This window comes from Heliangelus exortis, chromosome Z (assembly GCF_036169615.1).
Source record: "Heliangelus exortis chromosome Z, bHelExo1.hap1, whole genome shotgun sequence".
NCBI classification, from domain to species: domain Eukaryota; kingdom Metazoa; phylum Chordata; class Aves; order Apodiformes; family Trochilidae; genus Heliangelus; species Heliangelus exortis.
This window is the reverse complement of record NC_092454.1, coordinates 2,475,690-2,497,853: the sequence shown is the minus strand read 5'-3', so window position 1 is coordinate 2,497,853 and position 22,164 is coordinate 2,475,690. Positions and strand designations below refer to the sequence as shown.

Genomic DNA, 22,164 nt, shown 5'->3' with positions numbered 1-22,164 from the left:
AACCCTCCTTGGCTATCCCCCCTGCCCCCACCACTCCCCCCCCCCCATCCTCCAGCATCTCTGGTATCCATCAATGAAACCACCTGCAGCCTTTGGAAGATTATCAAGTGGCCAGACCCAAGCCTCCTCCCTATCCAAGGAGCCTCATGGAGGACTGCAAGGATGCTCCATGTCCTTGTCAGTGCTCCTCTTGCCATCATCCTCTCAAACCCCAGTGTGGTTGCCCTGCCTGAGTAGCTATCAGCTCCAGCCTGACCCCTTTCCCAAATTCCTGGTGCTGAGAGCAATCTACCTCACTAAATCCTACCCTGCAAGCTTTCAGATGTTAAAAAAAAAAAAAAAAAAAATCACAGGAAAGATCATCTCATTCCAAGCCCCTGCACAAGCAGGGACAGCTTCCTCCAGACAAGGCTGCTCCAGGCCCTGTCCAACCAACACTTCCAGGATTGGGGCATTCACAACTTCTCTGGAAAACGTTAGGACAGGTCTACAAGGACTCCAGCACTGCTCCTACACCAGCATCCACTGCCCATCCCTGGTGGCCAAAGCCTATGGTGCTACAGGAACCCACCCCCAGCACCTTCTCCCTCAGCCTCCTGCTCCAGTTTCCGTATCTACCAGAATCAGGGGCAGGTTTTTTTTTTTTCTTTTTAAAAGTCACCCTTTCATCAAGAAGCCACAAATCCAACAGCTCTGGTCTAGAGGGGATGAGGGATGCTGGATTCTCCACCCGGCATCACCGGGTCTCCACCTTCCCGAACTTTTCTTAAGCTGAAGGGTTCCCCGTGCCAATAACTCATTAAAGCTCTCCTCAGATACACTCTTCTGCAAACTAAAAGATGCAGGAGGTGGAAGAGAAAAAAACAAAAAAATAAAAAAAAATAAAAAAAAATGAGAAGGAGCTTTGGAGGATTGCTGCGAAGTGCGTTTATTTTCCTTTCTCAACTGGGTCTCTCCAGTTGGGAATTTTCAGCGCCGCGCTTCGGGCGCGCGGAAGGGAGATGCCAGTAAATCAGAGCAAATTCAAAACAAATGCTCTTTCATGTGGAGGCATTCGGCTTTGTTTCAGGGCTTGGGTAGCTAACCGTATCCCTTCATGAGTCAACTCTCCTATCAGCTCCTCATTAAACTAAATGGCTACAATTACATTTGGGGACGCAAAAAAAAAAAAAAAAAAAAAAAAAAAAAAAGAGGGAAAGAGGGGAAAAAAAAACAAAAAAAAAGAACTGTTAGTGATCGTAAAAGGTTCTGTTGCCAGGCAGAAAAGGAGGGGGGGGGGGGGGGACACTCTTTGCTAAGGAAGACCCCCCCCCACAATAAAAAAATCCAACCCAATGAAGTAATAAAAATATAAGTAGTTTTTAAGAAAGTATTTACGGGGGAGAAGGTAGGGTTTTTGGGGGGAGGAGGCTCAAGTAAGGAGCTGGGGCTCCCCTTCTTGTGGCCCTTTGGGAGGCACCAGGGAACGAGCAGTGTTATTTCCTGCAGCCCAAGCCCCCACCTCCCGCCTTCCCTTCAGGAGCAGAGCAGCCAGACGAGATGTTATCAATCGGCTGAACCTTACAGAAAGCCCCCTTTTAAAAGAGACTACTTCCTCTGCTTATTTCATGTGGTATCCTGTGGAACTGGACTCTCTCCTCCCCTCCGCAATGAGTGCGTTTCAGGAGGAAAAAGGAAAAAAAAAAAAAAATTTAAAAAAAAAAAAAAGGATCTAACAACATCCTTATTGTGTTGTTTTGCTTCTTGTCTTTTTTTTTTTTTTTCCTTTTTACTGTTGGTTTTTTTTTTTTTCTTCTTCCCTAAAGCTATAGGCTCCAAAAGGAAAAAAAAAAAAAAAAAAAAACAAAAAACATACAGAAAACACTCATTTAAAAAACAAAACACAAAAAGGCAGCAACAATTCCCTCCATTCCCTCTCCCTCTCCATTTGATTAATTCTCATTAGGGCCTTTGAACAAACAATATGCTCCCCTCTCAAATAACAGACAGGGTATATATTACACCCAAAGAAAAACAAACAAGGCTCACTTAAAGACATCCAAACCCAACGCAGTTCCTGGAGAGAGGCAGGGGCAGATGCACACGCGCCGACAACCTAATCCCAGTTTCTGGATGAGGAGTAAATCAAAAATCAACCACACGACCCCACAAATGGAAGACCCTTCAAACATGAGCATGGACATGGAACTGGACGGGTTTTAGTGACTTTCATCTTGGTAGAGACAGAGCCCAAACCACAGAGTTGGCTGGCCCGGGGTAGGAGATGAGGTGATGGAGGCATCACACCTTGGAAAAGGTGGGGAGAGATGGACTGAATGATCTTTAAAGGCCTCTACCAATCTAAACCATCCCATGGTTCTATAAAAAGGCCACGAAGGGTGGGGAAATTATCCTTTTAACCTCCATCCCAGAACAGCACCTGAAAGCTTAAGGAGACGGCAAACAGGACAGCAAGGAAAAATGCAGAATAGCTCAAGTTGGAAAGGACCCATGAAAACCATCGAGTCAAACTCCTTCTGCAACATCTCAGCAAAAAATGGGGTCACCTTTCCACTCTGGGCAACACAAACCTCATGCATGAGATGTGGGATGCTGGTCACCCGACCAGGAGCAAAGTCCAAGCACAGCTCTCATCCCAGAGGCAAGAGGTGCCACCAGCATCAGGACACCAAAACCTTCTGCAAGGCACATCCACACCTACTCCAATAATCCACAAACCAACACTTCACCTTCTCCAACACACCCCTTCCTACCTGGCTCCAAAAGGTAATGGAGTGTAAAATTGGAAATCAAAGGAAATACAGACTTTTGGGGATTTCAACACAGCCTCTGCACGAGAGATACGCAGCGAGAAATCTAATTCCCCCTCGGAGTGTGCACCATCTGCATCCCCAAAACCCCCCAGCCTCACTCTGGATCCTCCTTGGGACCCTCAGTCAACACAACCCACCACCAAAATCAAGAGTAAGAAGTGATGTCTTACCTGAAAGCCCCCCAGGGGCTAGACAATTAGTTCCCCCTGTTTCAGTGGAGGAAGGCACAGAGTCTGGACAATCTGCTGGAGAAAAAAAAAAAAAAAATTATCAGTGCTCAGGCAGTTCTTCCCAGGCTCCCAGCATTGCCACGAGCAGAACACACATTCCAAAGGGTTTAGCAGGAAGCAATTACTAATTGTCCCCACAGAAGACAGCAGTTCATCAAGAAGCATCCACCCTCCACTCGTCACCTCAATCAAGGCAGCGCGCTGCTCTCCGTCGCCGACCAATGCTGATGCTAGACCTGCCCAAATTACAGACTGGCTGCCACCCTCTCTGGTCCAGTCACCAGGTAATGAGGACCAAGGTCCTCATCACCGTTGGGATGCAAGAGACCTCCCCAGACTGCTCAACTCATGGCTTTAGGTTTTACTCAACATAGCCAACACCTGGAGCTCCCCGAAAGGGGAACCGAGAGAGAAACATCTCAGCGCTGCCCTTTTGCGGCCAACGGCCCAAGTTTGAGTTCCAATACTCAGTTTTTGTCACTGACAACCCCCACACACACAGACACAGCTGCTGGCAGATCTTACACTCAGCTGTCACCTGCTGGGCCAGGTGGGCAACTGGGTCTACTCCTCCTTGCACCACAAAAGGGAAGGGAAAGATCAGCCACGCCGTTGAGAGGCTTCTCTTGATGTATGGGAGGCAATCAAGATGAGGGGTTGGACCTTCCCATCCCAAGCCTGCTTCTCCAGGTGACAACAGCCAGGAGCCAACACCCATCCCCTGGTTCTACTCTAGCTTTTCAGCCACTGCCATGGGGGAAAAAAGCTCAAGCACACCAAGGAGATCCATGAAGTTCACACAACCTTCTGGTCCTCAGCAGGCTGATGTGACTTCTCAGTTTCATCAAATTTGGGCTCCTTCATGGCATCTTTTTGCTGTATCACAATGCCAGGGCCACCACCAGGAGAGCCAAGATCATTTCCCCCTTACTGATAAAGCCCTTTTTCCAGATTACCTCCCCTGAAATCCCAGTGAAGAAGAAATTCCTGCCTGCATAACCTCATTTTATCAGAGTCAAGTCGAAGCCTTAACAGGAATATACAGTTTAACAGGATACACTTAATCAAACCCAAAACAATAGGGGAGGCAGGAAATGGACTTACTTGTGAAATACTTTATGTGATACACTCTCTGAATGCCTCTTCAAGCTTTCTGTGCTTTAAAGAAATCTGGTTTTTCTTTTCTTTTTAACACTTCCTAGTCCTGACAGAAGATTCCCCCTGCCCTGCCACTGAGATGGCCCCAACCACTTGGGCTCCAGGTGGGCTTCTGAAGATAGGATGGACCACTCCACCCCACACTGGGCTCCATCAGCTCCCTGAGGAGTCCCATCCTTTGCCCTTTCCATGCAGTTTAGGAATCATACATGACCAGACTGCACAGCATGGCAGGAGAGAATCCTGTCCCCACTCCCAGTGCAATGGAGTGAGGTTGGTCTTATGGCAAAGCTGCTCCAGTTTGACTCTGAATCCATTTGGCATTTCTGCTGAAAACAGGCTGAAAACAAGGCCAGCTGCAGAGCCTCCCTGTACACCTGGACCACTCCCTGACCTGATCCATCAAAGGAAAGCCCAAGCAGCCTTTTATGATGCCTTTAAACTCTCATCTCCCTCCCCACATCCCAGTGAGTTCCCTTCACCAGCTCATTACCCTCTGAAGCCTCTTTAGAGGACACAGGGCTGGTGTCGAGAGTAAACACGATGGTGAGGTGTGGGACAAGCTCCCAAGTGGGACCCTCCTGGGCTCTCTGCCCTACACATGCCTGGTTTCATCCTGGTACCCTTCCCATCACCCACAGCTCTGCCAAGGGCTCTCACTGGTAGCAGGTAATTGTGCTCATTTTACTTTCAACACTGAGAGGTCATAGCATCAGAGGTCTGACCAAGCCAAGTTCATGTGAATCTCCTCCCAAAACTGCCTTCCTGCAATACAAAACCATCACGGAGACACAGAATTCCTCCTGGTGGCCACCAGCCCAACATCACAAGGTGCTGAATAGTCCCTGGAAGCTGCCAAACCTCCAGCTCCCCTAAAACTCGATGGCAGGGGAAAAGCATTCAACCCTGCAGCAACTACTCAGTGGGTTTCCAGTAACACCATGACCAGACATCCAGGAGCAAAATGGACACAGGCACCTGCAGCTCGTTGTCCCACTTCATGATGGGTCAGAAAACAGCTGAATTATTTGGGGACACTGCTATCCACCTGGCTCCTGACACAGCCACAAGTGGCATCTCCTGCAGGGATACTGAGAATGCCTCCAGGATTGCAGGGTAAGCCCAGCCCCATCCCTACAACCATCCAACCCAACAAACAGAAGCCCTCCTTGGGCCTACAGCCTTCCCATGGGTAACCCAGCTGTCAAAGGCAGATCTTTCCACTCACAGAGACCAGATCTGTCCTACCAACACACAGACTGGGGTGGCACTGCACTGCCTGCCACAGACCTCCACCTCCCCTCTCCACCCATGCAGTTCTCCAGCCAGGGACACCACCCACCTCAGCCTCCATCACCTTCCACAAAAAAAAAAAAAAAAAAAAAAAGAAAAATTAATCACCACCATAATGGTTTTAAGCTGAAAGTGAGGAGATCTGGACTAGATAGAAGAACTTCTTTACACTGAGGTTGGAGAGACCCTGGCCCAGGTTGCCCAGAGAGGTGGGAGATGCCCCATCCCTGGAACCATTCCAGGTCAGGTTGGATGGGGCTCTGAGCAACCTGATCCAGTTGGAGATGGCTCTGCTCATGGCAGAGGGGCTGAACCTGATGACCTTCAAAGGTCCCTCCAAACCCAAACAGCTTGATGATTCTATAAGCATGGGCACTGGTATATGCTGCCAGAGCCCACGCTGGTCTGGGTACTCTCTGTCCATCCAGACAAAACATTTAAAAGATTAAACACTTCAGTATTTTTATCACCACGATCAGGCTTAATGGAAAAGCAGAAGTCTCCCCCTGGATGCACATTCCCAGCTCCACCAGCAGCTGCAGCTGCCCAAGTTGAAACTGGGGGATTGCTCCAACCCAGTGTCCCAGGGGAGAAGATGGCTCACATGCATCAGGCAGGTAAAAAATCTCACGCCTTCCCATCACCATCTACTCTCCCTTTCCTACCCAGCCATCCCACAGGGAGTCCTCCTCAATGTGCAGCTGGGAAAAAGGCCACAGGAGAGAGATGGCACCAGTGCCAGGCTGGGAAACCCTCAGTCACTCTGCAGAGGAAATGCTGAGAAACCCTGAGCTTGCAAAACCCACCTGCAACAACAGATTTCCAGGCCCTGTTAAGTCAAGTCCAGCTGCCAAAGGGATTTTTGAGTTTCAAAAAAAAAAAAAAAAAAAAAAAGCGAAAAAAAAAAAGAAAAATTAAAAAAAAAAAAAGGAGGACTTTTTTTTGGTGAGTAACCCAGTTGTGTCTGCGTTTCCGATGGGCAGCGTTAATCACTTCCTATTGGCCGATAGGAATAACTTTTCCTTTCGAAATGGCACATTCAATGCTCTGCGGCTTTGCTGTTTACACACATTTTGCTACCTTGTGTCAACACTTTGCTAATGAATAAATATATCACTCGGCTAACTGAGAACGAGGTCCTGGCAGGGGCAGATGGGGATGTTTAAACCCTGCGAAGAAGAGATACATCCCAACATCCTCACAGGAAACCCAAGGCAAGATTTTAACCCTTCTCTCAACCCCTTCTGCATCCCACGCCAGCATCACTGTTGGGTTGAAAGAGAGGCAATAAAAGCCAAAACACAGAACTTTTGGGGGAGCATTCCTCATCAGAGACATAACAATGCCAGTCTCACCCAGACCCACAAAACTCTTCAAAGCCAGCAGCCCCACAAAATAAAAATTATGGAACAACCCCTTCCTACATCCCAGTATGGGCTTGAGATGCTGAGCCTCCTCCCCGATATCCCTCTTTCATTCACAAGGCTTTATCTCCTGTTTTTCCAAAACATTTCATGCTTTGCAACCCAATTGTTTGTTAAACAGCTTTGCTTATTTCCTACAAGGCATTAAAAAAAAACAAAACAAAAAACCACACGGAAAAAAAAAAAAAAAAAAAAAAAAAAAAAGACTGATAAGTGTTTCTTTGATCAGAAAAACAACAGTCCAGCCTGTCAGGGAGGAGTGGGCAGGATGGAGCCCCAGAAGGGTACCCCATGTGTCTCAGACAACCTCAAGTTCAGGGTTTCCTTCAGTCGCGAGACACTGAAGAGCAGTAATTTGACAGAAACTGATCTTTTGGCCAAAAAAAATATGACCTGGTATTTGGTCTTTTAAAAATATACCTCTCCCTCTTTGCTGTCTTCCCCCTCCTGCCTGCTGGCACCAAAGGGTCACGGCCACCCTGCTCCAGCCAAGCCACCAGAGACCCCCTGACCCTCAGGGAGCCAACTCCTCCTGAAGCTCCCCCCAGTTTCCAACTCTCCCCACCTTTCCTCCTCTTTTCCAGCCCGATTTATCTCACACCCGGAGAGCTCCCTGCCAACCAAGAGTTTATGCAGACAACCGCAAAAGAGCTGGTGCCAGCCTCAAATGGGCTTCTCCCCTGGCACCCTGACATTCAATTACAAGCAACAGGCATGCAGAGTGATGCTAAAAAAAAAAAAAAAAAAATTTAAAGTAACATTTCAAACCCCTTTTCTAATTTTGGTTGGGTTTTGTTGGGTTTGTTTTTTCTTTTTTTTTTTTTTTTTTTTTTTTTAACCTGAGAAGGCAGGATTATGCTCTTTTATTTTATTTCTGCCCACTCCCATTTCTCAAGGCTCTGAAGGATTCCCAGCCAGCAGGGTGATGCTAACCCAAGCTGTGCTGGATTCCAGCTTTAGTCCCTAAAAAGAACCACCCAGGGATGAGGGAGCCACTGTCATGGATAACCAGAGCCCATGATTTTTCTGGCTGTCCAAGTGACTGGAGCAGCAAAGGCCTGTGCTGCATCACAGTCCCTCCTCAACCTCCTTGCCAGAGGTTTAAAATCCTACTTTGTGCCTTAGATAAATGATCTGTTCATTCTTCCAGAAGGCACAGAGGCATGCAAGCAGCCCCAGAAGTTATCACACTCTGAAAAAGTGTGACAGTTTTCAACGCACTTTTTTAAAAAAAAACAACAAACCTGCATTGAGATTAAAAAAAAAAAAAAAAAAAAAGTCCACTTACCAGTTGGTTTGAGAAAATCCATTGGATATCTGGAGTAGGGTGGAGGGGGAGACTCTGAAATTAGAAAAGTACAGAGAAAATAAAGGCAGAGCCATGAGAAAGGGGAAAAAAAAAAAAAAAAAAAAGGAAGAAGAAAAAAAAAAAAAAAAAGAAAAAAGATAGGAACTTATGATAACAGTGGCATTCTTTTAGCAAAACTGTTTGTCTTAGCTCTGGGGGTTGGAGGCAGGGCAGCGAGGCGGTGATTGCCTTGATATTTAGCTGTCAGATAAACAAAAGGGGCCGTCTGGCGCCAGTCTCCCTGCTATCTGCCGCTCGGGCTGTCTGATCGGGGCCTCCTTGGCTCGCCGGAGCCGCGGCAGCGCCGGGGCCGGCCGGCCCCTAATCCCCCGGCACCGAGCGGGGACGGCGGGGAGGCAGCGCCGGGGAGAAGGAGGGGGGGTAGAGGGAGGGGGGCTGGTGGTGCGGGGGGCACCCCCTCCCCTAAATCAAGAAAAAGATTAAACGACATGGAAATAGAACGGAAAGTTGCCGGGGGGGGTTTGCTCTGAGGGTTTTGGGTTTGGTTTTTTTTTTTTCGGAAAATCAAAGTTGAGTGGGAAGTGAGGCAAGCGGGATGCAGCCCCCCCAAACCTCAGCACCTCAGTCCCGCAAATCCATCCACCCCCTCCCCCCCCCCAAAGCCACTCCAGCCCCGCAAGCTTCCCCACCCCCCGCTCCTCTCCTCTCCCCAAGGCCCCGCAGCCTTACCTAGCTCGCAGAGCCGGCTGAGGTGGTGCGGGTTGCAGCAGACGAGCTCGGGGTGAGCTTTGCCGTAGGATTCACAGCAACATAACCGCTTGACTTCGGAGCAGTGCCGGAGGTCGGGCCAACGGAACACCTTACAGAGCAACACCGGTAACGGGTACCAGTGCTGACCCAACCGGGAATCGGCCTTGGCGGGCAACAGCAAGCAAGGGGTCCTCGCCCCACCTCGGGACTCCACGGCGTGCAGCAACCCCTCCAGCTGCCGCTCCTTCAACCGCTTCAGCACGGCGTGGGTCAGCGCCTTCAGTTCCGCCTCCGCGCCCGCCGAACCCCGTCCTCCGCGGCCCGTTTTGCCCGGGCAGCACCCGCTGCTGCTGCTGCTGCTGCTGCTGCTGCTGCTGCTGCTCCCCCCGCCGCCGCCGCCACCTCCTCCTCCTCCACCGCCGCAGACATGAGCCCGGGCCTCGGTCGCCGTCGTCGCTTGGCCGGGTTCTGCCGCCGCCGCCTCCTCCTCCTCCTGCTGCTCGCCGCCGGGCGCACGGCTCCGCCAGAGCCGCCGAACGAGCACCGAGCGTTTGGTCCTGAACATGCGGGACGAGAGGAGGGGCCCCCGGCTACAAAACGGGCATGATGTCGTCCGCCGCGCATGAAGGGGCCGGGAGCCGAGACGAGGCGGCGGCGGCGGCAGTGGCAGCGGCGGGGGGCAGCGGCGGGCGGCGGGCGGCGGCGGCGGCGGCGGAGAGGGGAAGGCGGCGGCGGCGGTGGAGCCGAGGCGGGCTGTGGCATGCGCCAGTCTCCGCGCTGGGGACCGCGGGTCCCGCCGCCTCCCGCGGGGGGCTGCGCCGGCCCGCGCCTCTGCCCGCTGCCAACCGCAAAAAAAAAAAAAAAAAAAAAGAAAAAAAAAAAATTAAAATTTAAAAAATTTTTAAAAATGTAAAAAAACCAACAAAATTTAAAAGGAAAAAGAAAAAATCTCAGGGAGGGAGGGAGGGAGGGGAAGAAAAAGGGGGGAAAGCTGCTCGCTGGGGTTTTTCCCGAAAAAAAAAAAGAAAAAAGGAAAGAAGAATAATAATGGAAAATGAAATAATAATGATAGTAATGAAAAGGCTGTCTAGAGTCTGCGGCGCATCGCGCTAGGGGAGGCGGGCTGAGCGGGCCGGCGCCGCGCCGCCCTGCGCGGGTGCGGAGCGCGGCTGGAGCCGCGGGGGATCCTCGGCCTCCCGGGGGCCGCAGCTCCCATCAACCCGCCGGTGCTGGGGAAGGAGGGAGGGGGGTGTGGTGGGGAGGGGTAGAGAAGGGAGGGGGGGGCGGAGAAGGGAGGGGGGTGCAAGGGGGGGGGGAGGGGGGTGAGGGGGAGAGCCGGGCTTGATGCGGCGCAGGGCAGAATCAAAAGAAGAGGAGGAAAAAAAAAAAAAAAAAAAAAAAAAAGGAAGAAAAAAAAATCAAAAAATCGAGCTCAAACGGTGCCTGCTGAAAAACATTAAGAAAAAAAAATGTGTAGAAATAAAAGAAAGCCAAAACACCAACCCTAAGGTTTAGCCGTCGGAATCGCTTTAAGCATCTGTCACAAAGAGAAGAACAAGCGCATCCAGAGTGTTGTATCCCCTTCTGGTTTTTTCTCTTTTTTTTTTTTCTTTTTCTTTTTCTTTTTTTTTAAAGCCCAGGTCGTCCTGCTCTGGGGCTTGGGGTGGTTTTTGCCTTTTCTTTTTTTTTTTTTCTGCCTCCTTCTTCCCCAAGGTTTTTAATCCACACACACACACGAGGAGTCTTGATCCGGCTGCTAGGAAAAAAAAACAAGAAAGAAACAAAACCACACACACATACACACAAAATTAGAATAAAATAAAGCAAGCGGGGCTGCGTCCCCTCCTTTCCCCGGGGGGAAATCACCGCGCTGCCCACCCCCCCCACCCTCTCCGCGCCCCTCCGCACTTACATGGGTGCGGGGGCAGCCCGCCGGCGACCCTCTCCCTGCTGCCTGCGTCTGCCTCGCTGGGGTTTTTTTCTTTTCTGGGTTTTTTTTCCTCCTCCTCCTCTCTCCTCCTTCCTGCCTTCCTTCCCCTCCTCCTCCTTTCTTGGGCTGGGTTTAATTTTTTTTTTTTTTCCCTTCCCTCCACTCGCCGCAACGCCGCTCCCTCCTCCCTGCACCAGCGCTTTCGTCTTTTTAGGTTTTATTTAATTTTTTAATTTTTTTTTTTTTTTTTCCCTGCGGGGGAGCCGGGTGGCAGCACCACCGTCCCTGCACCCTCAGCCGCTCCCAGCCCGGTTCTCCCCTTCCTCGCCCCGGCTCCGGTTCTAAACCCCCCCCCCTCCCTCCTTCCCCGGTTCTCCCCCCTCTCCTCTTCACCTCGGGCTCTCAGTGCGCAGCAGCGCGGCCCCGGCCCGGCCCGGCCCCGGCCCCGTCACGTGGGTGTCTAGACACCGTGTCGCTCCGGGAAAAAAAAAAAAAAAAAAAAAAAAAATTAAATATATATATAAATTATTATATTTATCTCGAATCGCCTTGCGCAAGAGGCGGCTCGGGTTGCTGGAGGGCTGTGGAGCTTTTTACTCTCCTCACCCCCCACACCCCCATCCTTCCCCACCACCCCTCTGCCCCTCGAAAAGGGGGGTCTAGCTGGGGCTGCCCACCCTCCGTGCACCCCCAGCACCCCTGGGTGCGTATATTGAAGTGTTAAACCATCATCATTCTATGATAATTCTATACATTCACCCATGGCGTGGAGAGGGGTGTAACCTGGGGATGTTTAGGGTCCATTCCAACCTCAATAATTTATATTATGTGATACGAAAAAAAAAATAATAATAATAATAATCTGGGGGGGAAAAAAATACATCTAGATGATTTGGCGCGCACGAAAAAGCAATCATTCTGAAAATGATTTGCACTTTGACAGCACCTGTCGCCAAAAGGAAAGGAAAAAAATATTTCATAGTGGCTGAGTATACTCCAATTCTCCCAAAAAGGAGAAGCAGGAATGATGAGCACGCAGCGCTACCGCTATTCTTGTGACGGGTCCTACTAGCAGGAATGATTTCTGGCACCCGGGATGCTCCACAGATCCCCCAGTCCAAGTTCTCCCCGCCAAGGAATGGGGAAACTGAGCCACCAAGAGGCTGCGTGGCTTGGCCAGCAATAAAACACAGAGCAAAGGAAGGGGGGGGGGGGGGGGAACGACACAAAAAACATTCCCAGGGTTGTCCCTCCTGGGTCCCTGCCTTTGGTGAAAGGAGGAGAATTTTACAGCCCGGTCTTGCAAGCCAGGAGATTGCTCCCAGGCCCGGGATTTGTCACGCTGTTTTGGATCTAAATTTGTTTAGGAGGTAGATTCTGGGTCAGTTTTATCAAGTATTCCTGAGAATAACTGATAATATTCATTCATGAGTCACCCAAATCCACTCCAAATCTTGCTTTGTGATAAATAAGATGGGAGAGAAAAAAAAAAAAAAAGAAAAAAAAATCAAGGAGGGGAAGAGTGTTACTTGCTAGCATGGAAAATAAAAATTTAAGGGATTGTTGTTTAGTTCAGTTTTGTTTTTTTCACAAAACTAGAGTCTAAGGAAAGGGATGGACTCACCTCCAAGTAATTATTGTCCTCGAGTACGAGCTGCCCGCAGGCTGGCACACCAGCTTCTGTGGCTGCTGCTGCTGTGCTGGTGAGAAAATCCTCTTCTTTTTAAAATGGTCGCCACTCCCCCCTGGAAAACAGAAATTTGAGACCGTTGTTTTGTTTTGTTTTGTTTAATATCTTGTTCACCAGCCTCCGGAGTGACCTGGTGAATACCCAGAATGATTTCCTCGTTTCCTTAGAGAACCTCAAGCTCTTTTCCACTGTGACGCGCAAGGTAAACTGATAGTGAGAGGGGGGGAAAGCAAAGTTGCCTTTTGTATCTGCTGGTGAAAAACACAACTGGACGTGCCCATTAATCTATGCATTAAATTAAGTTTTTTTCAAACTTTCAAAGCCGTCATAGATGAAGTTGACATCTCTTAGAAGTTTTCCCCTGGTGGTGAAATTCGTTTATTGCCACCAGCAGGATGGCAAAAAGGTGTCTGCTGTGAAAGGATGGAGAATAAAGGTGGGGTCCAGGAGGTTATAATGTGGGGTTTTGGGGGCTTTTTTTTTTTTTCTTGTCCCCGCTGTGTGTTCTCTAAGTGGTGTCGGGTACATCCTTTTGACTAGGGATCTCTGGTTGCCTGTTGATGTAGCTGTGACATCAATGCTTGCTGGTCCTTATGATCCCTGCAGCTGAACAGAACGCCAAAACAACAGAATTGCTAAATATTAAATAACTGATAAAGAACTGCTTTCTAATTACCTCGTTTGAACAGACCATATGTATGTGTCCAGATGGAAAAATCCAGAAATGAGCTGATAAAACAGTGTGTGGGCTGGGGAGATGATGCTTTGAAAGGAGGGGGATGAAGGGGGGGGGGGAAAGTGATACTCACAGCCTGTCCTGTGACACTGTCAGCCTGGAAAAACAGTCCCCAAATGAACCAGGGGTGCTGCAGCTGGATCAGGTTGCTCAGAGCCCCATCCAACCTCACCTGGAATGGTCCCAGGGATGGGGCATCTCCCACCTCTCTGGGCAACCTGGGCCGGGGTCTCACCACCCTCAGTGTAAAACTTTTATTCCTATTGTTCAGTCTGAATCCCCTTTCTGTTACCTAAACCCCCTCACCCCTTGTCCTGTTGCTACAGGCCCTGCAAAAAAAACTCTTGTCTCCCTTTTTCTTCTCACACCCCCCTTGGAGTATGGAAAGGATTTGTATGGTTTATCACATTTCTGTGATAGATTTAGCTAATGCACCTTCATCCCTCGCCCGAAAGGCATTGGGGTCCTGTCTGCAAAATCCCACCCAGCCCTCGACCTCAATTTCTGCTGGAGTTTTCTGGGGACCTTTCCTGAACCCAGCTGCCTTTGAAGGGCTCAAGCCGAGTTCATTTGCATTGCAATTCAGCCTTTGACAGACAGTTGGAGCCAGGGCACTGTTAACCTAATTGTTTTGCTAACAGCACCGGGGTGTGAGACTCACCAAAGGCACTTCCAACAAAGGGGATAAAAAACAGGCTTGGGGGGGCTCTGGGGGGGGATAGCGGTGTGGGAGGAAACAAAACAAAACAAAACCCTTTATCCTGACATCATTACCGGGTACAAACAAACAGAGCTGATCCCTCTTCAGACACTTTCGAGACGAGGGTCAATAACAAGCACGCTTTGCTCTTTTGGGGGTATGTCTCGCTCTCATTTTTTTTTTTTTTTTCCTTGACCAGCAGTGAAAAACCATTCGAGGGAGGTGGGAAAGACCAAGCCAGGCTGCAGGCAGGGTATAGGCAGTGCAGGCAGGCTCCTGGCACCCTCCCATCCTTTTGTGCACATTAGGAATAGGCTTGTGGCCCTGCTTCTATTTTTGTGCCTTATTTTCAGAGCAAAGCTCTCAAGCAATGCTCCAAATCGGGGTGACCATGCCATTTGGGCTGGAGCTGAGGTCTCCTTCCACTCCTGCAAGCTACGAGACCTCAGGTCTGCAGAGAAAACCCTTCTCCCAGCAACCTTGCACAGGTCCCCGGGAGCCGTGGGACCTCCCATGCTCTCGTTCTTCTCACAAAATCATCAATTTCCGGGCTCACGGATGCTGCAACGTTGTATCTGTCAGAAAGAGTTCACAGCAAGGAAAAAAAAACAACCAAACCAACAAACCCGGTGAGATGGACCCTTCCCCGTACTCCTCAGGGATGAGGAAAACCCGCTCCTTTCTCAAGCCCTGGGAACTGGTCCATCCCAATCCCAGTGGTCCATCAGGAGGCTGGGCAGGCGCTGGTACTGGGACTCACTGGGACCTGGGAAAGAAAATTTATCAAAGCAGTCTCACTCGTCCCTGATTTCACACCTCTGCTTTGCTAGCTGAAATTTTCTTAGCCTTTTGGGCTTTTTTTTTTTTTTTTTTTTTTTTTAATGGTTCATCCACATAAATATTGAAGGTTTTCCGTCAAGAGGTGAGGTCAAACGCGAGGCAGCCTCTTTAGACTGGGCTCCCTCGTAACAGAAAGAAAATTATATACATATATGTATGTAATATCAGGAGTGGTGCCTGCCCTTTGTGGCCTCTCTGGTGGTCACTTGGAGCTGCAGCGTGGCTGCTAATCCCTGTCACATCTCCATCCCTGCCCACATCCCCCCCGTGTCCCCAAAAAGAACCCGTGACGGCAGTGCCGCGTCACCAGCGGGGATGAGGTTCAGCCCGGACGTCACCGGTGGGATTTGTGACCAGGGGGGTGAGATGGGGAGGGATTTAGGTCAGGCAGTCTGGAAAGAGATGAGCCAGGAGCTGAGGATTGCGGTGGAGGAGAAGGTGTCACCTCCCGGGAGCTGCTGGTGGGGCAGAGGTGTGGGAATGTGGGAATGCTGGAGGGGAGAAGCAGAGGAGAGGGTGAGGGAGCAGGTGGAATATTTGACTTCACAGGTAGCAGAAAAGCTGCAAAATCCCTTTTGCTAGGAGGAAGGGATCAGCTTCTTCCTCCAGCAACCCAACCCTGGGATCCTGATGCCTTTCTGCTCCTCAGGATCCTGCAGGGTGGGAGGCTCGATGTTAATATAAAGTATACAACACATAAAGAACATATAAACAACATTATATAAAAAAAAAACACCACCTCACCCCAAATACATGTTTTGAGGTGTTTCTTTTGGTGTGTGAGCTCTCAAGAAGGGATTTTTTTTGTTTGTTTCTGTACAGGAACAGAGAGCACAGCATCTTGGCTGGAACATTTTAAAGGTCAGCACACTTAGCAGGTATCCCCCTCCCTGCATTTTAATTCAGGGCTGTAAATCCAAATCCTCTTCATGTCAAGGAAGGCCACTTACCAAAAGTTTCATTTGTAGGCCCTTCCAGCAAGCTCTGGCCCAGATAACTGAGCTCATGACAAGAGCCAAGGGCTGAGATGGGAAATCAGGTTCCTTGCCTCACAGTTCCTTCCCCTGAAAGCTCTGGAGTGGAAATGCAGACAACTGGAGATGGGGAGAGAGCTTTCTGGTTCTGATTTGCCTGTAAGACCCCAGGGTCCATCCAAGGTGTGGATCTGCTGCCTCCTGGATGCTGAATATCTGGTACCTAGGACACTGCTACACCTATGCCCAGGGGAAAGAGGGAAGGGTGGGGTGTCCATCACTTCAAGAGCAGCACTTCAGTGCCAGCATTGTCAAGCTAATCCCTGCCTCTGGGTGGGAAGCTTCAGGTTTTAGGGGAATTTAACAGCTCCTGAAAGCTGGGCTGCTCAGGTGGGCTCCACAATGCAGGGATGTGCCCATCTTCAGGGTCAGCTGCCTACAGCACATCAATTCCCCAGCAGGAAGGACCCCAGATCCCTTCATGAGAAATCAAACAAAACTACCCAAGCTGTTCTGTTTTGTTTCGATTTGACAGAATGAGAGGGTTGTAAAGGGGATGGGAGAACAGCAGGCAAAGCAAGAGGAAAATCACCAGCTTCTGGGATGGCCTTGGGGGTTAATTTTTAATGGGATGGATCTTTTTGTGTTTATTGTGGTGGCCTGGCCAGATGCGTCATGGAGCTGGTTCCTCTCCCTCAAACACCAGCCATGTCCTCAACCTATGCTTTCCATGGTCTTATCCAAGGACAATTCCCCCTGAAGCCAAGGTTTTTTTTCTGTCCAGTCAGCCTCTTGCAAAAAGAAAATTTCCCCATTTATGGTGGATTGGTCAGGATTGGTGTCCTTCATACTGACCTACAGCTTGACATTGAAACAAATAAATCAGTGCTCAGACACCCAAGATGCAATGCTGGCATTTTCAGTGTAGAGCCTTGCAGTTGCATTGGGCAACAGGTTTTAGATTTCTTGTCCTCAAATCCAAGATAAATTCTCCTCTGCTTCCTTATATTCATTTTCTATAGGAGCATTTTATCTCCAGATGACACCATTTGGGGCTCTGATTGTTATATGCTTAAGAGGGAATGCAGAGGATTCATGCAAATCATTAGAAAATGCTCCAAAAGTAGAATAATTAATCATAGAATGGTTATAGTTGGAAGGGACCTTCAAGCTCCTCCATTCCCACCCCCTTTCCATGGTCAGGGACACCTCCCACCAGCCCAGGTTGCTCCAAGCCCCATCCAACCTGACCTGAGACACTGCCAGGGATGGGGCAGCCACAGCTTCTCTGGGAAACCTGGCACAGGGGCTCAGCACCCTCAAATTCAACAATTTCTTCCTCATCTCCAACCTCAATCTCCCCTTTCTCTCCAAGTTTTAACCCATTTCCCTTGTCCTCTCCCTACCCCCCCGTGTCCAAAGCCCTCCCCCAGCTTTCTTGGAGCCCCTTCAGATATTGGAAGGTTGCTCTGAGCTCACCTGGGAGCCTCCTCTTCTCCAGGCTGAACAACCCCAATCCCTCAGCCTGGCTTCCCAGGGAGCTGCTCAGCCCTCTGAGCATTTCAGTGGCTCCTCTGGACACCTTCCAGGAGCTCTGTGTCCTTCTGGACTCCAGAACTGGACCCAGCACCCCAGGGGGGTCTCCCCAGAGTGGAGCAGAGGGGGACAATCCACTCCCTGACCCTGCTGGGGATGCAGCCCAGGACAGGGCTGGTTTCTGGGCTGCCAGCACATGTTGAGCTTCTCCTCACCCAGCACCTGATCATGGAATATTCAGAGTTGGAAAAGACCTTCAAGATCATCTAATTCCAACTTTTATCCATGGGCAGGGACACCTCCCACCAGCCCAGGTTGCTCCAAGCCCCATCCAACCTGACCTGAGACACTGCCAGGGATGGGGCAGCCACAGCTTCTCTGGGAAACCTGGCACAGGGGCTCAGCACCCTCACAACAAAGAATTTCTTCCTAAAATCTCACTTCAATCTCCTCTTTCAGCTTTAAAACTGTTCCCCCTCATCCCATCCCTCCCTGCCCTTGTCCCAAGTCCCTCCCCAGCTTTCCTGGAGCCCCTTCAGGCACTGGAAGGTGCTCTAAGGTCTCCCTGCAGCCTTCTCTTCTCCAGCCTCAACAACCCCAACTCTGTCACACTTTATATCTCTTCATTAGGGAGCTGCTCCAGCCCCCTGATCATTTTTGTGGCTCTGGATGTGCTCCAGCAGGTCCCCATCCTTCTTGTGCTGGGCTCCCAGATAAGGTCTCACCAGATCTCCCTGGATCCCACATTTCTTTGGATGCAGTTGGGCATTTGCAGAACAAATAAAGTCGTTATTTAAAATGCTCCAGTGGCTTAGGGCACAAAAGTTCCACCTGAGGACAAAAAAAAAAAAAAAAAAAGAAAAAAAGAAACAACAACAACAAAAACCAAAAAAGTTTTGATAATGGTTTCTTGAGTCTCTCAAAGGTACAGGATGAACCCAAAGCTGTCTGGTTTGCTAGGAGAACAGAAGCAAGAACCAAAGCATCATTTTTTTCGCCAGTAGTGATCCAGGTCGGGTAATTAACCACTGGTTGTGGTGGTTGCTCTGTCAATAATAATTGTGAAGTGAGGTTTTGGTGGTATCCAGAAGATGAGCTCCTGCTGGTTGAAACCTGAACAGATGCAGGGAGCCTTCCTGGTCTGAGTTACTCAGGTGGGAAGTCTAGACAGGAGGAATAGCCCTTGGTACTCAATAATTTATGAATTAGTAGAGCCAGTGCATTAAAACAGAGAATTGAAAACTCCTCATTTGTCTAAATGCAGGGCTGGGATTATTTTTTTTTTTTTTTTTCTTTTTAATAGCTTTTTACAAATATTAAACCCCACAGAAATGCTTTTATGACAATCATCCACATGGCTCTGTTCCAGGGAAAACAACTTCCTCAGAACTGGGGGTTGTTGGGCTTGTTGTTTTGGTTTTTTTTTCTCCAAAATACCCAAGTGATGGCAACTGCTTGAGAACTGGAAAGTGGCAGCAGCATGGAAATGGGACCCCAGTCTGATGGTCACGACCTGCAGGATGAAAAACTCCCTTTGGATGTAAAATAAGGGGGTTTCAGGTGAACAAGAAATATAGGATTGGGCAAGAACCATCTGCTCTGATTTCACAATCCCAAATGCATAAATTGAAGAGGGAAAAAAAAAAAAAAAAAAAAAAAAAAAGTAAAGTGTAATTTAAAGATTGAATTTTCAAAAGCACATTACCCAATTTCATTCATTTCATCTGGAGGGGAGAGGGCATGCCATCTGATAGCAGTGATTAATCCAAAAGAGGCCCAGACTTGTTCTCCTCATTTAAGAGGGAAAAAAAAAAAAATCCATATTCTCTGAGGACGTAAAACCAGAGATACCTGTGGGCTGTTGGATGGGTCTCCTGGGCACTGCATTTCCCAAATGTATTAATATTTGTTTTTTTCAGTGGCATGAAAGTAACGTTGGAACTGAAATATCCTAAGAATATTACAGGCTTTTTGATTTTTTTTTTTCATTTTAAAAATTTTGGGGGCTTGAATGACACAAAGTTGAACCACCCAACACCACCCAGGAACAGAGAAAAAAAATTATTTGAGGGTAAGTGCACTGTAGTGGCTCCTGTGTTGGTTAAATGTGCCTAAGAGAGACCCAACTCTGGGTTGGGTCTAAAAGCTCTAAGAGAGACCCAACTTTGAAATTAAAATGCATCAGCTGCAAAAATTAAATTTTTGGGGTTTCTCTTTTTTTGGTTTGATGGTTTTGTTGGGTTTTTCTCTCATTTGATAACCCCAGTATTTAACTCTTCCCACACCCCCCAATCATAGAGACACCAGAGCACTTCACAACGAATTAAAGGCTGAGTTTATAGCCATTGTCTCAAACTGTAATTAACACCGTGTTTAGAGCAAAAGTGAGACAATTACCACCTCCTAAAGGCCTTAAGAAACCCCAGCAGCAGACTGCCTGATATCACTGGCACCAGAGCCAGAGGTTGGCAAGAACCCACCCACTCCCAGCCCCACCACCTATTGTCCTTACCTGCTAAGTACCAGAACTTATATTATTATTATTATTATTATTATTATTATTATTATTATTATTATTATTATTATTATTATTATTATTATTAATTCCCTCTGTTGATGGGGATGGTCCTAGGAAGTCTGCAGCTCAGATTTCCCCAGACCATCCTGGCTCCTGCAGCCTTCACCTCCAAAAGGTGCCCATTGGAATTAAGAGCTCTCCAGGGCTACCCCACCAGTTCTTGGCCAAGTCCTGCTTAGGGAGGTATTTTTGTCAGGTTGCAGCATCAATTCCAAACACATCCTTAAGTGAAGAAATCCTTTAATTTGAGGGTGCTGAGCCCCTGTGCCAGGTTTCCCAGAGAAGCTGTGGCTGCCCCATCCCTGGCAGTGTCTCAGGTCAGGTTGGATGGGGCTTGGAGCAACCTGGGCTGGTGGGAGGTGTCCCTGACCATGGAAAGGGGGTGGGAATGGATGATCTTAAAGGTCTTTTCCAACTCTGAATATTCCATGATCAGGTGTTGGGTGAGGAGAAGCTCAACATGTGCTGGCAGCCCAGAAACCAGCCCTGTCCAGGGCTGCATCCCCAGCAGGGTCAGGGAGGGGATTGTCCCCCTCTGCTCCACTCTGGGGAGACCCCCCTGGGGTGCTGGGTCCAGTTCTGGGGTCCCCAACCCCAGAAGGAGATGGAGCTGTTGGAGTGAGTCCAGAGGAGGCCCTGGAGATGCTGGGAGGGCTGGAGCAGCTCTGGAGCCAGGCTGAGAGAGTTGGGGTTGTTCAGGCTGGAGAAGAGAAGGCTGCAGGGAGACCTTAGAGCACCTTCCAGTGCCTGAAGGGGCTCCAGGAAAGCTGGGGAGGGACTGGGGACAAGGGCAGGGAGGGATGGGGTGAGGGGGAACATTTTTAAAGCTGAAAGAGGAGATTGAAGTGAGATTTTGGGAAGAAATTGTTGAATTTGAGGGTGCTGAGCCCCTGTGCCAGGTTTCCCAGAGAAGCTGTGGCTGCCCCATCCCTGGCAGTGTCTCAGGTCAGGTTGGATGGGGCTTGGAGCAACCTGGGCTGGTGGGAGGTGTCCCTGCCCATGGAAAGGGGGTGGGAATGGAGGAGCTTTAGTGTTCCAACCCAAACCATTCTATAAATCTATGATTCAATGACAAGGAGCATTCACATCAGCCTGGTGACAGATCTGACCCAAGCAGAAACACATCTGGCCACGCAAGCTGGAGCACTCCATCTGTCCATGTGCTGCCCCAATGATTGAAGCCATGAATTCAATGCCAAACTTGATGGGAGAGCTGAGGAAAGGGACAGGAAGATCCCAGCTGCTCAGCTGAAGCTGGGAACACCAGGACACGCTGTCTCCAGACCTCTGGAGGGTCCCCATCATCTTCCTCTGCCTCATGCTGCCAGTTCTCAGCCCAGCAGGGAAGCTAAACTGGCACTGATTTGAAGGCTCATTTAGTTTGGACTAGTTAAAACCATTTTGCAACATATTCATTAGAGAAAAATGTGCTAATTTAGGCTAAGTAAAGCCAGAAAGTCCTCTTAATTGCTTTGGCTTAGCGTGCACCCAACACTACTCAGAGTCTCCTAAGCAAAGCTGTTATTTTTTTATACAGCTGAGCTCTTTCAAGCACTGATGTACCACCTTGCATACAACATTTTGCTGACAACAGCCCCAAATCAGTGACCCCCCCTGGCACAGCACCAGTTGGGCTGCATCCCTGGGGAGGGGGATGCCAACCACACCACAGCTGAGCATCTTCTGGGTGCATCTTCTGTTCCCCTGGGCATGGGGTATCCCTGCTGCAAGGAGAGGGTGAGGGAGCTGGGGGTGTTCAGCCAGGAGAAGAGAAAGATCTGGGGAGACCTTGGTGAGGCTGTTCTGTACTTCATGGGGGGCTTAGGAAAATAGGGACAGGGTTTTTAGGCAGGTCTGTAGAGATAGGACAAGGGGTGATGGGTTTAAATTGAAAAAAGGAAGATTTGGACCAGATAGAAGGAAGAAATGTTTTACTCTGAGGGTGGTGAGAGCCTGGGGCCAAGTTTCCCAGAGAGGTGGGAGATGCCCCATCCCTGGAACCATTCCAGGTCAGGTTGGATGGGGCTCTGAGCAACCTGATCCAGTTGGAGATGGCCCTGGGGTTGGACTGGATGGACTTGAAAGGTCCTTTCCAACCAGAACCATTTGGTGACTCCACACCTCAATCCCAGGCAACTCTCCCATGGGACAAACCCTCCAGGGCCCACTGAGCTCCCTGCAGGGCAAAGATGCTGATTTTGCC

At 49.3% G+C, this 22,164-nt stretch overlaps 1 protein-coding gene and 1 long non-coding RNA gene across 4 annotated transcripts in view; both read right to left on the bottom strand.

Annotated features, from left to right (window-relative positions):
* The window catches only part of SMAD7 (SMAD family member 7), a 29,040-nt gene extending 19,225 nt beyond the window's left edge, over positions 1–9,815 (bottom strand). The window contains exons 1-4 of one of the 3 annotated variants that reach the window (XM_071731266.1): positions 9,360–9,684; positions 8,957–9,329; positions 8,207–8,260; positions 2,984–3,058 (exon numbers count right to left, since the gene is read on the bottom strand). In XM_071731266.1, coding sequence (XP_071587367.1) covers positions 2,984–3,058; positions 8,207–8,260; positions 8,957–9,329; positions 9,360–9,542 — 685 coding nt within the window. In that variant the 5' untranslated portion in view covers positions 9,543–9,684. Of the gene's footprint in view, positions 1–2,983; positions 3,059–8,206; positions 8,261–8,956 lie in introns of all 3 variants that reach the window. The other 2 variants (XM_071731267.1, XM_071731265.1) reach the window with 2 other exon arrangements.
* Positions 9,816–10,556: 741 nt separating this feature from the next.
* LOC139790045 (uncharacterized) lies at positions 10,557–11,015 on the bottom strand. The gene is made up of 2 exons (XR_011723355.1): positions 10,890–11,015; positions 10,557–10,733 (listed from the first exon to the last, which is right to left on the bottom strand). It is a non-coding gene; the product is annotated as an uncharacterized lncRNA (long non-coding RNA).
* Positions 11,016–22,164: the final 11,149 nt, after the last annotated feature.